The sequence below is a fragment of the Vipera berus genome (genome assembly GCF_964194415.1).
Source record: "Vipera berus genome assembly, chromosome: 3".
NCBI lineage: Eukaryota > Metazoa > Chordata > Lepidosauria > Squamata > Viperidae > Vipera > Vipera berus.
This window is the reverse complement of record NC_138204.1, coordinates 148865862-148883129: the sequence shown is the minus strand read 5'-3', so window position 1 is coordinate 148883129 and position 17268 is coordinate 148865862. Positions and strand designations below refer to the sequence as shown.

Genomic DNA, 17268 nt, shown 5'->3' with positions numbered 1-17268 from the left:
TAGCCAAACTCCAGTTTCCATGAGAAGCTATTTTTTTATAGTTAATTCCAAAATAAAAGTCAATATTACCAAATTTACCCTTTATTCATTTGTAATTTTCTTAGATCAACATCTTATTTAGATTTTTGCTGTTTATTTCGAATTCTTTTAAGTTCTGAAGGTTGTAATTTTTAATTTTCTTCAGGGTTGAACTCAGCCACTGATTTTTCAAACTTGTCATTCAAAAAGATTAATGGCTTTAAGATGGTTAATAAGCAGTTTCCAAAAATGGGTAGAAAATAAGGCTTGCATACATGTAGTCCTCGACTTAACAACCATTCATTTAGTAACCAAAGTTAAAAACAGCACTGAAGTGACTCCTGAGCACTTTTTACATGACTGTTGCAGCATCCTCATGGTCATCTGATAAAAATTCAGACATTTGACAACTGGCATGTATTTATGATGGTTGCAGTGTCCCTAGTTCATATGATCAACTTTTGTGACCTGACAAAGTCAGTGAGGAAACCAGATTCACTTAATAACTGTGTTACTAACTTAACAACTGCAATAATTCACTTAACAACTGTGACAAGAAAGGTTGTAAAATGGGGCAAAACTCAACTGTTTTGTTTAGCAATGGGAATTTTGGGCTCAGCTGTGGACATAAGTTGAGGACTACCTGTACTTAGTGTCCTTTAAAAGGCTCTACCATGGTTGCAAACAAGTTGGTTCATCCCTTGTCCCCCCAGTGCTTAAACTCCAGGAAGAGCACTAACCTGCAATCTCCTTGCAAGGAGCAGCATCTAGAGTACATGTGGACGATCTCCTGTCCATTCCTTATCCAGAGAGGTTCTAAAGAATCAGTCTACTTGCCAAAGGTGCTTTTTCAAGAGGTGGCTGGACTTTCATTTTTCTTTGAAGACATTTCACTTCTTATCCAAGAAGTTTCTTCAGCTCAAGACTGGATGGTGGGGAATGGAAGGATTTATATTCCTTGCAGACAGCTGGGCATTTGCATTCTTTTAGAGAGTAACAGAGTGAGCGCCTGTTACTCGTCCCAGCTTCTGCCAACCTAGCAGTTCGAAAGCACGTAAAAAAAATGCAAGTAGAAAAATAGGAACCACTACAGTGGGAAGGTAACAGCGTTCCGTGCGCCTCTGGCGTCTAGTCATGCCGGCCACATGACCACGGAGACGTCCTCGGACAAGCGCTGGCTCTTCGGCTTTGAAACAGAGATGAGCACTGGCCCCTAGAGTCGGAAACAACTAGCACGTATGTGCGGGGGAACCTTTACCTTTACCTTTTATATGCATATATACATATATGTGTGTGTATATATATGTGTGGGGGAACCTTTACCTTTACCTAGAGAGTCATAGAAGCCACTTGGGGGTGTTGTATGTGTCCTTGGGGGTCCCATGAGTAGTGCAAATGGCTGTGGAACCTTAGAACTGCTGAAAGGACTGTTGTAGACTGGAGATGGAAGATGTTGTATCCCTTCCCCTCTTTTGAGAGAGGGCTGTTCAATTCTGACATAGATGGCCTTTTTGACACTTCTTTCAAACCAGCAGGGCGCTCTGTCCAAAATGTGGACTTTGCTGTCTTCAAAACAGTGGCCTTTGTCTTTTAAATGCAGATGGAGTGCTGAATATTGTCCTGATTGGGTTTGTACCATGTTGTGCCATGTGTTTTTGAAGTAGTTGTTTTGTTTCCCCAATGTTTCATCTGCATTTACAGCAAAGAATAAATAGTTAAAAGTATTCCAAGACAATCAAAAGAGTAGTCATACTCAAATGGCAGTGTGTTCCATTTGCTCCTATGTGCAAGATATGTGCAAGAATTTGGTTTTCCATTTGGATTTGTGGCTTCTAACCAATACTGGGACTGAATTTTGGGGAAGTGGAATGTAACAAGTATGGTTAAATCCATAGAATGGAGATTTTGTTTTTGAAAAAACCGAACATCTAAAAGGAGGGTGAATTTGTTACCAATGAATATTATGGAAAGATGAAATAAAATATGCTAAATCAATAGGAAAGCAAAACACTGGGATAAATATAAGCAAAATGAATGTATGGAATAGAAAAGAGTTGAAATGAATATGCTGTATGCTGATTCTTTATGAACTGAAGGAAATATAACTCAGGGTTGCATTGTATAAACACGCATAAACGTGTTAAGTGCTAAGTAAATCCTATTATGTTTAATAATAATGCGGAAGAACTATTTATATATTTCGGGCACTTGTAGATATTCGCCGAGAATCAGGCATGATTGACTGGATAGCATCATCACCAATTGTAGATAGGAGTCCAATTTTACTCCCGTCGTAAATGTACTTGAAGCTGCTTCTCACTTCCTCATCCCGGAAACCGTTTCGATTTCTGGATCTAGAGAGCCAGCGAGGGATTTTAGATTTACAAAACGACGGTCTCATATCCCAACATTTCGCGTCCATCTTAAATCGCAGTGAGACATCTCCGCGTTGATTAAGTACTGCTCAGGATGGAACCCCCATTTCTCCCCCCGCCAACAACCCCCCCCCCCCAAGGCTTTGTTCTGATGTTTGACTCCACATCTTACGGATGGTGGTATTTCGTTCAGACGTCTGACACAGAAGTCTGCCTAGAGCAGGGGTAGGCAACCTCGGCTCTTTTATGACTCATGGACTTCAACTCCCAGAATTCCTGAGTCAGCATAAAAGAGCCGAGGTTGCCTTCCCCTGGCCTAGAGGTTGCTGGGGAGGCAACGAAGCACCCCAGAATAATGCAGCGGCAACACTGCCGAGAAACTATTAAAGGATGTGATCTCCAGTACTTGCGATCTTGTTGAAAGCATCTTAACTTATTGTAATTTGCCTGCTTTCTGCTGAAAGCTATTCCTGTAGAGATGGGCTGAAAACCCTGGGCAATATGCTGTTCGGCCATAGCTTTCGCAAAAGGAAAAAAAAACCACCAAACCCAGCCTGCAACTCCGGAGGTTGTAATGATTGGCCCGTGTCACGTGTATTGCTCTCCTGCAGTTGTTGAACTGCCGGGCTAGTTTGATAGTAAAACGATCATTCGGTAGCGAGCTTGTATCTCTTACTCTGCAGACCTCTGCAATTGTGCCTGCATCAGAGAGTAAGTAACCACATTTAATGGAGATTCCTGAGGTTTTGCATTAATAGGAAGCCTTTTGACTCATATTATATTAGGGCAAAGGACAAGGGTAAGAGACTTTCAGGTTGTACATATTATTGGTATCCCCGGGTAAGTATAGTCGATAGATGATGAAGTTTTGAGGCAATACATACGTGCAGCTATAAATCAGATATTATTGAGAGCAAATTAACTTTTCCATAAAGTGTCACAGGATCGGCAGAATTACCGTAGGTTTAGCCAGTTTGCTCTAGTGGTTTAAGGCTAGAAACGAGATATCGGGAGAAACTTCGAGTTCAAACCAGCTTTTAGGGTTTGACTTTAGGTCAGTTACTGTCTTTCAATCCAACCCACCTTTCCCTGTTTTGGGGAAAATAGGAGGAGGAAAGAGTATTAGGTATGTTTGCTGCCTTGAATTATTTTTTTAAAAAATAAGGCAGAGAATAAATAAATAAAATAAGAATAAGGTCCCTGATTATATTCTCTTGTCTTTTGTAGCACTTTTTCTCAGATTAGCTATATATACAACAAGGTAGCTAATCACTTGCAATAGAGATTGTATGAGAAACACAATAATGATGATCTCTGGAATGAATATGTTTTATTTTTTCATTTGTATTCATCCTTTCTCCCTGAACTGCAGAATTGAGCTTAAGGTAACTTAATAAAGCAATTCAGGCTGAGAATCTTGTTTTCTTGTCATCTGTTTCTTATTCTGTTTCTCTTCTATTGTACCTATTTCTTACTCAGCCCAAAACTTAGGAAAAATAATTGGCTAAAAGAATATAATTCCAGTGTTTTGTATTTAATCAAGCATATATGTAAAGCATATTCAAAACAACCCTACATAGACATGGTTTATCCTACTTTTTCAGCAAAGTTTATTTCTCTTAACTAATCCAAACTGGCTGATTTTTTTTTCAGAATAGTAATGAATCTGAAATTTATATATATTTGTATTTATTATATTTTTATACCGCCCTTCTCCCGAAGGACTCAGGGCGGTGTACAGGGCAATAAATATAAAAACGAAATACAAAAGTTAAAAAACAATTAAATATTATGCCCAAATTTAAAACAGTAATTAAAAGACATATTAAAACCCCAACCCTAACCCATCAAACCAGGTCAGATTGCTCGAATAAATAAGTTTTTAGATCGCGCCGGAAGGAGCGAAGGTCGGGGGCCATCCGGAGCTCAACCGGCAAGCGGTTCCACAGGTCTGGCACGCCCACAGAGAACGCCCTCCCCCTGGGGGCCACCAATCGACATTCTTTGATCGGAGGCACCCTGAGGAGGCCCTCTCTGTGGGAACACACTGGACGGAGGGGAGTTGACGCCGGCCGCAGGTGTTGCCGTAGGTAATCCAGACCCATGCCATGTAGGGCTTTGTAAGTCATTACCAACACCTTGAATCTCACCCGGAGGGCAACCGGCAGCCAATGCAGCTCGCGGAGCAAAGGTATAACATCGGGAGACTCCCAGCACAACTCGCGCGGCTGCATTCTGCACCAGTTGGAGCCTCCAAGTGGTCTTCAAGGGCAGCCCCATGTAGAAATTGTCCAAAGACTTTTCCTCAGGTAGGGAAATGGCAAGCAAAGACATACAAGACATACAAGCTGACTTTTAAATATCCATCTTAAAGCATGGAAGCATTTCTAGAAAGAAATTGGTATTTTTTTTTAGGTTTTCTATATGCTATAGAAAATTAAAAGGCAAAGCAGTAACCGAAATAATCTTAGCTGCAAAGGTAAATTTTCAGGTGATAATTATAAGAGCTAAGAAGATGATATAATATAATTTAGTTCTCAGGATTTCCACTAATTAAAGCATGTCTAAGTTAAGCATTAGTCTCAGTAGGATTTACTCTCTGATCACCATGAATACGATCCAGCTTATATGTTGTGTTATGTTCCAGGATGGGATTGGACTGGATTGGCTTTGGTTATGCAGCTTTAGTAGCTTCTGGTGGAATAATTGGCTATGCAAAAGCAGGTAAGAATATTGGTGTCTTCTTGTTCATAGAGTTCTTAAAATGGAAGATTGTCAAGTAAGAAGTTCCTTTTCTTCCCAACATGCACTTTTCAACCAGCATTTTGATAATAAGCTGCTGTTATTATTCTTGTGATAAGATGGTGTTTAACTGTTGCAGGGAATAGATTCCTCCTATATGAGGTACTGTATTGGAGTGATAATCTCCCAAACCAGCCTCTGCTGTTGCATACTGATATCTTATTGCAACACCCAATTTTGTATAGTACAAGTGACATTGCTTTTGTCTTTATTAATTTATTGTTTTTTTCTGTCTTACATTTTGATCTAAAGAGTTAAAAGAAACCCAAAAGCTTTCTGGATAGGTTAGGGCATGAGGACATGCACTATAATATATTGCTTTAATTAGTGTTTGAAAGATCCATATTCTGTCTTAAGATTCATGAAGTTCAAAAAAATAGATATTTTTTCACCAATTAATGGCACACTTTCAATTTCAAAACTGATCTATGAGGTATGACTTATGGTTTCTTGAAAATCAATGAAACTAATGTATTTTAATTTTGAAGGGAATGCAATGTTTCTTCCAGGTCTTTACTCTGATTTAATAGAAGATTATATGAAGATAACAACTTTGACATGTATTCTTCGGAGAAAACGATACATTTTCCTTTGACCAGCACAAGGACATTTTTAATAAATAATTATGAATCATGTTATAAGTAGTAAATAATAGGGAACTGTGGTGAAAATTGGAGTATTGCAACAAAAATCCCCTTGGCCTATCTTCTTTTCTGAGTTTATCTGTATAAATTCCATCTGCCTCCAGAAATCATTATATGTAAATTTGGTCCTCTGGCAGGCCTCTGAGGATAAGTGAGAATTGGGGGAACAGATTCAAATTCTGTTTTGTTGTTGTTGTCATTCATCTGAACTCCCTTGTGGGATAGAGATCCTATGGATAAGCATAAAAGCAATCAGATCAGTCATGCATTTAATACATCTGCTCGGACAACTTTAAAGAGACTTTTGAGTCCTAATACTGACATGTAGCCTTTTGAAGTGTATTTGTAATTACAGGTAGTCCTTGTTTAAATACCAGTTGCTTAATAATAATTCAAAGTTAAAATGCCCCCCCAAAGTACTTACATCCTGGTTCTGGAGTTCTGACAGCCCCCCATACACATACAACCTGCAGTCATGTTATTGTATTTTGGGTGTTTGGCTTGCATTTATGGCCTTTTGTATTGTCCCATGATCATATGACCATGATTTTGCATGGTTTTTGGTGGTTTCTGGCACTTCCAGTTTCTAGCAAAAACAGCCATTGAATAAAATGGATTTAATGTCCATAGTGTTCACTTAAGCATCCACTTAACAATCATAGTGTTTGGGTAATGACCATTGCAAAAAGATCATAAATTGGACATGGTCATGTAGTAACCCACTTAATGAAGGCTACAACTTACAACCATAATTCCAGGCTCAATTACTCTTGTAAGTTGAGGACTACCTGTATGACATCAGTCTTCTTGCAACTTCATAATGGTCTTGTAGAGATGAAAGAAAAATGACTGGATAAAAGAAAATCTAAATGGTCTTTTAATACAGCTTAGGATGCTTCAGTTCCAAATAGAGTTAACCTGTAAATAGAACAGGAAACATTAGCAGTCAATGTTGAAAGCCCCTGCAATTTGATTAACAGGACTGTTCAACAATAATTCAAAAACTTTGATATTTCCTCAGTCTTTTTACAGTCACCCATCTCCATATATAAACTCCTAATAGAACTAAAAATGGTCTCCTCAGCCATTTTCAAAGAATAACACAGGATAATCCTCTCTGAGAGTAAAGCTCTCCAAATGTTTATTTCAAATATATCAAAGTCAGTGTGAAGTTTTATGAAGAGAATGGTATATTAGAGGAAAGCAGGAATACATTTTAAACTGATTACCATTTCCTAATTTTTAAGGCAAGTAGTTAATATTCTAGATAAGTTTGTGAGAGGGGTTAAGGCATCAGGCTAGAAATTGAGAGCCCATGACTTCTAGATCCATGTTAGGCACAAAGCCAGCTGGGTGAACCTGGGCTGGTCATTCTCTCTCATCTTTGGGAAGCAGGCTGTGGCAAACCACTTCCAAAAATCTTGCCAAGATTTTGTAAGAACTAGTCCAGGCAGTTGCCAGAGGTCAAGACACTTTGAAGGCGCACACACAAAAAGATAAGACTGTACTCTCTATATTTTTCATTACTCTGATTAGATTTATTACCAACATTCAGGAAAGGGCTTCATTCGTCTTTCTTTAACAATATACTGATCGTTCTTCTTTTCCCTTCTGTTATCTCTTGGGTTTTCTCCATGCTGTCCTCCTTTACTTTTCTTCCTCCACTTATAATCTTTTGGATGCCGACATCTTTTAAAATATGGTGTAAATGATGCTTCTTGACTGGTGATACTTAATCCTTACTGTTTAAGAGATGTACAAGGAAACTAACACCCCAATGAAGCCTAAGGGGGGAAAAAATCTCAACCAAGGTTTATAGCAACAACAAAATACTACTTTCTGTCCAATGTCTATTTCTCCTTAACAACCACAGTTCATTTGGTTTATTCAAGGTAGCGTCCCATCTTTAGCTGCTGGTCTTCTTTTTGGGGGGATAGCTGGACTTGGAGCATACCAACTGTCTCAAAACCCAAAGAACATTTGGCTTTCTCTGAGTAAGTCTGTCTTGAACAAATAGATTTGTAAGACACATAAATATAATTGTTACGAGCCTTTGATCTCATTGTGTTTATTTAATACCATTTACTCACAGAGTACAATTGACGCGGTGGCTCAGTGGGTTAGGACGCTGAGCTTGTCGATCACAAGGTTAGCAGTTTGGCGGGTCGAATCCCGAGTGCCGCGTAACAGAGTGAGCGCCTGTTACTCGTCCCAGCTTCTGCCAACCTAGCAGTTCAAAAGCACGTAAAAATGCAAGTAGAAAAATAGGGACCACTACGGCGGGAAGGTAACAGCGTTCCGTGCGCCTTTGGCATCTAGTCATGCCAGCCACATGACCATGGAGATGTCCTCGGACAAGCGCTGGCTCTTCGGCTTTGAAATGGAGATGAGCACCGGCCCCTAGAGTCGGAAACGACTAGCACGCATGTGCAGGGGAACCTTTACCTTTACCTTTACAATTGATTTTATTCTATAGTAGCAAAATCCTCCAATGGGATTCCTTCCATAGGAAATTGCAAAAATTGTGTGCATTTTTTTTTAAAATAAGGGCACTAATTTGCAGTAAGTTAGAGCAAATAACAAAAACTGGGAAAAGATACTAATTGGGAAACCATTTGATGGAAGTAAAGGCTCGCATTAGATTTAGTTCAAAGCCATTATGTTAACCATTAATCACTATGAGCTATCTCCTTCCCCCAAGAATTAGATGTTAGATAGAATGATGTTATTACTAAAGCTATAACTAACTTTTTAAGAATCATGCATAATTGAGTTTATTATTCAGGTTTATTTGGATAGTTTAAATTGGTTTGCTCAAAGAAGGCCAAGAGAGATATAGAAAAAGAGAAAAATATATGTCTTTAAAATAGACCTGTTTTTAAAAGCCAGATAAAAAGGGATGTTGGGATGTGTTTGAGATGGAAATGCAAGCATTCTTAAATAGTGTTCAGTTGAGAATGTTGCCATGTAGGGCGTGCACATTTTGACTCTGAGAGTTTTTTAAAGTAAGATATTGAGCATTGTTGGCTTTTCATTATCATCCTTCTCAGGTTGGCAGTTCTTTAAGGAAAAACCCATGAGATAATAATGCGTTGTATGTATTCTGTATTTTTTTTAAAAAAATCTTTTTATTAGTTGCTTCTGGAACCTTAGCTGGCATTATGGGAATGAGATTCTACAACTCAGGGAAAATCATGCCTGCAGGATTGATTGCTGGGGCAAGGTATTAACTGCATGCTTTTATGTTCTCACTGTTGCATTAAAGGTGCGATCTTGTGTTTTATTAAAGGTAGTGAGATTTATGTCTAAGGATCAACAAACAGCACCATGCTACAACCGTTTGTTTTTTTTTAAACTGACAATTAGTAAAAATAGCCTTTTTAAATTTAATAGTTTTAGATTAAATAACATGTTTATTAAATAGGACCAAATTGACATTGAGCAATCCCCTAGTTTTGGAAACTCTGGGACTGAACTGTATCCAAAATGTTTCTCTTCCTCTTTCTTCTACCTACTCTGATCACAAGTACATACATTATTTTCAGGCTGAGGATCAGGCTTGGCTGTTAAATGATGTGTCAATATGTGATCAGAAACTGGAGAAAAAAGTGGAACAAAAACTAAGAGGCTGAAGTTAGCTTTAAATTAACTGTTAGTTAGCATTTTTAATGCCGCTCATGTGATTTAATCATCTGCCTCTCTGTCACATTAAAAATGACAATTTAGTAGCGAATGGAAAATCAGGGACAGATTTAGCCTCCAAGTGCACCCCACGTTATAGTCTGCCTCCCTATTTCCATTCAAACTATCTTACGCAATGTTTCTCAGCCTTGACAAGCTTGGCAACATACTGCCTGAGGAGTTCTGAGAGTTGAAGACCACACATCTTAAAGTTACCAACATTGAGAAATACTGTTCTAGAGTAAAGTGACCACAACGATTGCATGTTAATATCTATATCAAGAATATTTCTTGATTGTATTTGCAACAAGCTTCAGTGACACCAGAACTATGTCCTCATGCAGTACCATCATTATATGTTCATATCCGATGTCTGATTACAATGTGGCATTTCCATGATTTCATTATTTTTACAAATAACTCAATGTGATGAACATATCCCACATATCTCCCTCCTCCTATGTTCCTGATAGCAATCTCTTGAGATGGGTTAGGCTGAGAGTGTGACAAGCTCAAGGTCACACAGCTGGCTTTTCTGGTAGGACTAGAACTCATGGTATCTTAATTTCTAGCCTGGTACAAAAGTGCGTATAGTCAAGGCTATGGTCTTCCCAGTTGCAATATATGGCAGTGAAAGTTGGACCATAAAAAAGGCTGAGCGCCAAAGAATTGAGGCCTTTGAATTGTGGTGCTGGAGAAGACTCCTGCGAGTTCCTTGGACTGCAAGGCGATCAAACCGGTCAGTCCTAGAGGAGATCAACCCTGTGTCAACTCCTCGTCTTCGCCGGATCGACAAGCCCACAGGAAAAACCACGACGAAGTACGGATGACTGGAAAGAGTACTTTTAATAGCAGGATCTCTATACCTTAACAAAGTCAGCGTTGAGAGCCACACACTCTCAACGCACCTTTTATTCTGAATCTGTAACTAGGTAGCAGCCCCACCCCTAGACTCCACCCCTCCCTCGTGCAGACCAGCATCCGCCTGGCCTGCGTAAATACTCCACCCCCCTACTCCTTCAACCCACGCCCAGCTCCCTCCACCGGCACCGTGCTTCCCAGCGTGAAGGTAAGCACAAGCCCACCCCCCTCCTAACAACCTGAGTGTGCTCCCCTCCACCAATGCATCTCCCCGCGCCATCCCCATGACCCCCTGGCAGCCCCCAAGGTCCGGGTGCAGCTGTTCAGCACCCTGCGTCGCTGCCGGCCGTCTCCCTGCTGGCTGCCCCGGCGTAGCCATCCTGCAGCCACTCACGACCGCCCTCAGCCTCCTTTCAGATAGCGGCATGCCCGTGGGTCCGGCGCTCGCCCGCCGGTCAGCTGGAGGGTGTGGGCGCGGCTGGACTCTCGGCGTCGCACGGCTGCTCGCCCGCCGGTCAGCTGAGGAGCTTGGGAGCGGCTGGGCCTTCGGCGGTGCGCGGCTGCTTCCCCCCCGGCCAGCTGGCGAGTGTAGGAGCGGCTGGGCATTCGAACGGCTGCTCGCCCGCCGGTCAGCTGGGGGCTTTGGGGCCGGCTGGGCTTCCGGCGGCAAACGGCAGCTCGCCCGCCGGACAGCTGGAGGGTGTGGGCGTGGCCGCTGCTGTTGCCGAGGGCTGCGAGCCGAATCCCCCTCCCGGCGAGTTTGTCGAACCCGAAGGGCTCGACAGTCGGCCCCTCCTACCAAGGCTCCTCCTGAAAGGCAAGGTAGAGAAGTCAGACAAGCACTAAGGAGAGCAGCAGATCCCCCCCGACCCCCTCCCGAGGGTTTACCAGGGTGCTTCTGGTGGAATGCCTTAACCAATCTAGGGGCCTGAACGTTTGACTCCGCCACCCAGGATGCCTCAGTTATTGGGTATCCTTTCCACAGCACCAGGTATTGCAGTCGCCCTCTCCGCATCCTGGAGTCTAAGACTTCTTGTACCTCATATTGCCCATCACCCACAGGCCCCGGCCCGACTGGCTCCCCCCGAATAGGAACAGGGGCTGGTTTCAGTAAGCTGCCGTGGAACACGGGATGCACTTTGCCTAGAAATTTAGGCAGCCGAAGGCGCACCGTGACCGGATTGACGATGTGGGTTACCTGGAAGGGGCCTATGTACTTAGGGCCCAGCTTTTTACTAGGTATTTGTAATCTCAGGTATTTTGTGGATAAGTACACCCAGTCCCCAACCCCTGGGGTGTAGAACGGGTGGCGCTTCTTATCCGCTTGGGCTTTTACAATACTGGCTTGCTTGTTTAGAGCCTGTTTGGTCGCCGCCCATGCTTTTCTGACTTGTAGCATCCACTCCTGGGGTTGACAAGAGGAGGCCGGCCCCTGGTCACACTCGGGAACAGGAGGGAAATCGTAGCCAGACACCACTGTATACGGTGGGAGACCAGTACTACTGTGCACAGCGTTGTTGTGGGCGATTTCTGCAAACGCCAATAGGTCAGCCCAGTCTGCCTGCTGGTACGAGACATAGCTGCGTAGGTATTGCTCCACCGCCGCGTTGGCTCGTTCTGCCGCGCCGTTTGTGCAGGGATGATACCCCGAGCTTAGTCCCTGGGATGACCCGATGAACTGGAGAAATTCACGCCAGAACCTGGCGGTAAATTGTACCCCTCGGTCCGAGATAATACGTCTAGGCGCCCCGTGTAAACGGTACACGTGGGTTATAAAAAGCCAGGCCAGATCGTCCCGTCGTGTTAGAAGCCGCGAGTGCTGCCGTAACCAGCCATCTCCCTCCAGGGCCTTTTTCAGCTGCGGTACCAGTTCATCCGCAACCCCGTTCTGTACTGCCTGTACTTTCTCTGGGCCGAGAGGAGGGATAAGAGCTTGCACCACCTCCTCCCGCTGGTTGTCATACTGCGGAAGCCGAGAGAGGGCATCCGCCAGGAAATTCTTCCCCCCTGGGACGTATTTCAGGGTAAACCTAAACCGCCTGAAGTACAGGGCCCACCGTACATGCTTAGGGGCCAACTTACGTGGGGATTGCAGGGCTTCTAGATTCCTATGGTCCGTCCATACTTCGAAGGGCTTTTCTGCCCCCCCTAGAAGATGCCGCCACGTCTCCAACGCCCACCGAACGGCGTAGGCCTCCTTCTCCCAGATAGCCCAGGCGCGTTCGGTGGTTGATAGCTTTTTAGACGCGTAAGCACAGGGTCGCAACGCACCTTTACTGTTGTGCTGCAAAAGGACAGCTCCAACCGCCACGTCGCTAGCATCTACTTGCACGACGTAAGGCGCTGCTGGGTCAGGGTGCAGGAGTATGGGCTCTCGGGTGCTCGACACCCTGACTGCTCTTTAGAAGGCCAGATCCTGAAGTTGAAACTCAGATACTTTGGCCAGCTAATGAGAAGGAAGGACTCACTGGAGAAGAGCCTAATGCTGGGAAAGATTGAGGGCAATAGAAGAAGGGGACGACAGAGAATGAGGTGGCTGGATGGAGTCACTGAAGCAGTAGGCGTGAGCCTAAATGGACTCCAGAAGATGGTAGAGGACAGGAAGGCCTGAAGGAATGTTGTCCATAGGGTTGCGATGGGTCGGACACGACTTCGCAGCTAACAACAACAACAACCTTAACCAGTAGACAAAACTGGCTCTATGATGTAATTGTACTGTCATCTTCTCCTCTTTGCCCCTCCCCTTCAGAAGCCCATGATGTTTTTGGTCATATCATCAGCAGTCTTCAGAAGATAAAAATACTTTTTTAAAAAAAGAAGCAGCTTCTTTCCCCCCCCCCAATATATTTGTTTTCTGTTGTTTGCCTCTAATTAAATCCAAAACCAAAATGTTTGGGATAGGGCAAATTAAGCACTATTAAAGTAGGAGTGATTTTTCCTTTATTTCCCATAAACTGTCTTTATGTTTTTCTTTCTAGTCTGGTGATGGTTGGAAGACTTGGGCTGAAGATGTATGACAAACCGCACAATGGGTAACAGGGCACTCTCTGTGGCCAAGAAAACAGATCACACATATCAAATATGGCAAGCTAAGCACAGCACAGCACATATCCTAATTTTTAAGTAACTAAATTAAAAGCAAATGTGTTTCTGAATATAGACACTCTTTTGTATGCAAGCATTTCTTTCTCCATTCCAGTAGGAACTACTGACTAGTATGGTAACTTCTTGGTGATATTCCCCAAAGTGGTAACAATAGAAGTTGCTGGAAAAAGACCAAGAAGACCAAGAGAGAAAATAGGGTCAGCCATGGTGCTGACGTTGTTTGCTAATGTCACATTAATTCACCCAAATCAGGGAGCAAAACCACTTGTGTAAACATTTCCAGTATAAAAGAATCAGTGAACTTTTCCATGCCTGTGGTGCTCCAGATGCTTAGGTCTTTGCAGTTGCCTTAAGCCACCTTACCGTATCCAGGTGTTGATCTGATTGATGTATGGGAAATACATCATTTCCTCATTCCCAGCCAAGATGGTCAGTTGCTGGAAATGAAGGGTTTCCACATTTGTATGCAGGGAGGATATCAGGATGGAGGAAAATAGACTGAATTTTGAGGTCTTGGGTCTGTCCATGAAGAAATGGGGATCATCTTCCCTCTCTCTAAAATGCTCCTAAAATGATGTTCTGTGAGTAAGTCTCTATGGAACATTGTACTGTTGTCTTCTTTCTGAAGCTGTTGTTTATCACTGTTTATAATAAGGGGTTGAAATGCGATCTTTAATCATGATATTAAAACCTTCCCAAATTTCACAAGGCTTCTACTGTGATTTCTTTAAAAAAAGTTTCTGACATGGTCGAGAAATTGGCAAGAGTTTGCTGTAGCATGTACAAATCCTTTGCAGTCTGTAAGATCAAAACTTGTTTTGCAAAGCAAAACATATTTTAAAAAATATTTTAATGACTGATCTTTATACAACTTCAGATTGTTCTTCCACAGAATGCTTCGTAAATTCTGCATCCCAAGAAAAGAGCATTTCTGTCAGTTTAGAATAGTCTACACGTAGTCCTCAACTTACAACACTTCATTTAGTGACCATTAGAAGTTACAACAATACCAGAAAAAGTGGCTTATGACTGTTTTTCACTCTTATGACTGTTTTTCATTCTTATGACCATTGCAGCGTCCCCATGATCATATGATCAAAATTCAGATGCTTGGCAACTGACTCATATTTATGATGGTTACAATGACCTGGGTCATGTGATTCTCTTTTACGACCTTCTGACAAGCAAACTCAATGAGGAAGCCAGATTCATTTAGCAACTGTGTTACTAACTTAACAATGGTAGTGATTCACTTAACAACTGTGTCAAGAAAGGTTATAAAATGGGGCAAAAGTCATTTAGCAATTGTCTTGCTTAGCAACAGAAAGTTTGGGCTAAATTGTGGTCCTAAATTGAGGACTACCTATATTATTATTATTGCTGTTGCTATTGCTATTATTACTATTAATAAGAGTTTCCATTTTGAGGAAACTGAAACTCAAACTCTACAACAGTGAGCCTGTTATCCTCCCTCCAGATGTTTCAGATTCAGCTCTCATCAATTTTCCCCTTGCATGACTAATGTATCTAGAGAGCAATTACTTTGGAAATGATAATACAGAGGTGGTGGCAACTCCTTAACTTTATTCTTGACTAAGTGAATTCATGGAATGTATTGTATTCTGGACTAGACTTTGAATTTATGGCATGCAAGTAGACAGCATGGATTATAGTGTGATTCCCCTCAAAAGCCATGACTGCATTTCACTGCAAGTTGTTATTATTATTTATTAAACTTATATACTGCCCTTCTCCCGTAGGACTCAGGGCGGTTCACAAGGTTTTTTAAAAACAATACAATTACAAAAATTAAAAACAATTAAAATGATTACATTAACCTTGAATACATAAAAATCCCAATTAGAATCCAATTAAAACCCCAATTAATACTCTCAGTCCAGGCCAGAAAGCTCAAAGAGCCAGGTCTTCAGGTCCCAGTGGAATGAGCGAAGGTCAGGGGCAGTCCTAAGCTCTACACGCAGCTGGTTCCAAAGGGCAGGCGCACCCACAGAGAAGGCCCTCCCCCTGGGTATTGTCCGCCGGCAATCTTTTACCGGTGGTACCCTGAGAACACCCTCCCTGTGGGAGCACACAGGACAAAGGGAGCTTGATGCCGGCAGCAGGTGTTCCCTCAGATATCCCGGACCCAAGCCATTTAGGGCTTTATAGGTCATCACCAGCACCTTGAATCTCACCCGGAGGGCAACCAGAAGCCAATGCAGCTCGCGGAGCAGAGGTGTTATGTGGGAGTATCGGGAAAGCCCCATCACAACCCACGCGGCTGCATTCTGCACCAGCTGAAGCCTCCGGGTCGTCCTCAAGGGCAGCCCCATGTAGAGAGCGTTGCAGTAGTCCAATTGGGAGGTCACGAGCGCATGAGTGACTGTGCGCTCATGTGCGCATGAGTGACTGTTGAAATGGAAAACATTCAAGCAATATCCTAAAGAAACAAAAATGCTAACTTTAATTTGCAGGGTGTCCGCTACAGTGCTTTATAAACAAGCTGTGTAGGAACAACAAACCTGGCAAAGTATGAATACTAGTTAAAGGTACTGTTATTGCTGTGTTGAACATTTAGAGGACAAGATTTTTGGTTGACAAAGTTAGCACACAAAGTGGTTAATTCTCAGAAGAGTCACCATGCAGTCACTCGTTCTAATTGCCTCTCCACTGTGACTCCAGCCAGATGTTGGTTACAGGAAGCAGGGATGAGCATGGTGTAAGTTTGGTTGACTTCAAGGGTGCCAGATAATGCATACAGACATTAACACAATACAAATCACTTTTATTAGCATAGTTCGATGTTAATTACATAATTGACTTAGGCTAGGCTGTTATGTTGTAAGCAATTTCATACTTGTTTCCCCTTTTCACAGATAATTAGACAACACACCAGAAACAACACACATTGGGAATTACTCCTCTAATAAGAGTCCCTGAATCAGATGAGACAGATCCTCTTTTAAGATGTCAATTGGTTTCATACAGTCCTGAATAATGTCATGGAATCATTTTGGAAACCTGTAAGAACTAAAAATGTTAAGCAGAAAAACCTATGGAATGGAAACAGTAATCCCCCAAATATTCCAATGGGTATTGGTCCTCTTGAATCAAATCTGCATAGAGGTTACAAAAACTATTTGCATCCATAATATGAATATCTGATGCACATGGAACTATCTGCATGCTGCTGGGATGACTTATGGATCAAGTGTGTGACAGGGGAAGTAAAGAATAAAAAATATGGGATTGAAATACATGTTTATGAAATAGAACAGGGGAGAAACCCCAGAGATGGAGAGCCAGAGTGATATAGCTGATAAATTGTTGGATTTGGAGCAGGAAACCAGGATCTCCCATGTTCTGGTCTAGTTCTCGGTCAACCTTTGATTTGTTTTATTGTTTTTATATCAGGTTTTTATCTTTATAAACCCCCTTGGAGTCACTGAGTCGGGTAGCCATATAGGTAGTGCTCAAGTTAAAACCACAAATGAAAGCAGAATTTATGTTGTTAAGCAATGGGTTTATTAAGTGAGTCGTGCTCAATATTGCAGCCTTTGTGCCACAGTTGTTAAGCAAATCATCATTAAGTAAATCCAGCCTTCCCCATTGACTTTGCTTGCCAGAAGCAGGCTGAAAGATTGCAAATGGTGTTCACATGATCCTGGGATGCTGCAACCATACATGCTGGTTGCCAACCATCCAAATTATGATCATGTGACCATAGGGATGCTACATTGGTTGTAAGTGGGAGGACCGTTGTAAATTACTTTTTACAGGGC

The 17268-nt window shown here is 42.2% G+C and overlaps 1 protein-coding gene across 1 annotated transcript; it reads left to right on the top strand.

The window, feature by feature from the left end:
• Positions 1-2877: 2877 nt before the first annotated feature.
• On the top strand, positions 2878-14194 carry LOC308665989 (transmembrane protein 14C-like). Its single transcript, XM_081324414.1, has 5 exons — positions 2878-3104; positions 5041-5117; positions 7732-7833; positions 8975-9062; positions 13360-14194. The coding sequence occupies exons 2-5, from the start codon at positions 5042-5044 to the stop codon at positions 13415-13417; spliced, it is 324 nt and encodes a 107-aa protein (XP_081180540.1). The 5' UTR covers positions 2878-3104; position 5041; the 3' UTR covers positions 13418-14194.
• The last annotated feature ends 3074 nt before the right edge of the window (positions 14195-17268 follow it).

What these genes read in the sequence shown, in the direction of transcription:
- LOC308665989 (XM_081324414.1), top strand. Translation starts at nt 5,042, where the DNA reads ATGGGATTGGACTGGATTGGCTTTGGTTATGCAGCTTTAGTAGCTTCT. An exon ending in AATTGGCTATGCAAAAGCAG is followed by an intron (nt 5,118 to 7,731) that starts GTAAGAATATTG and finishes GGTTTATTCAAG; the next exon opens with GTAGCGTCCCATCTTTAGCT. An exon ending in GGATTGATTGCTGGGGCAAG is followed by an intron (nt 9,063 to 13,359) that starts GTATTAACTGCA and finishes TTTTCTTTCTAG; the next exon opens with TCTGGTGATGGTTGGAAGAC.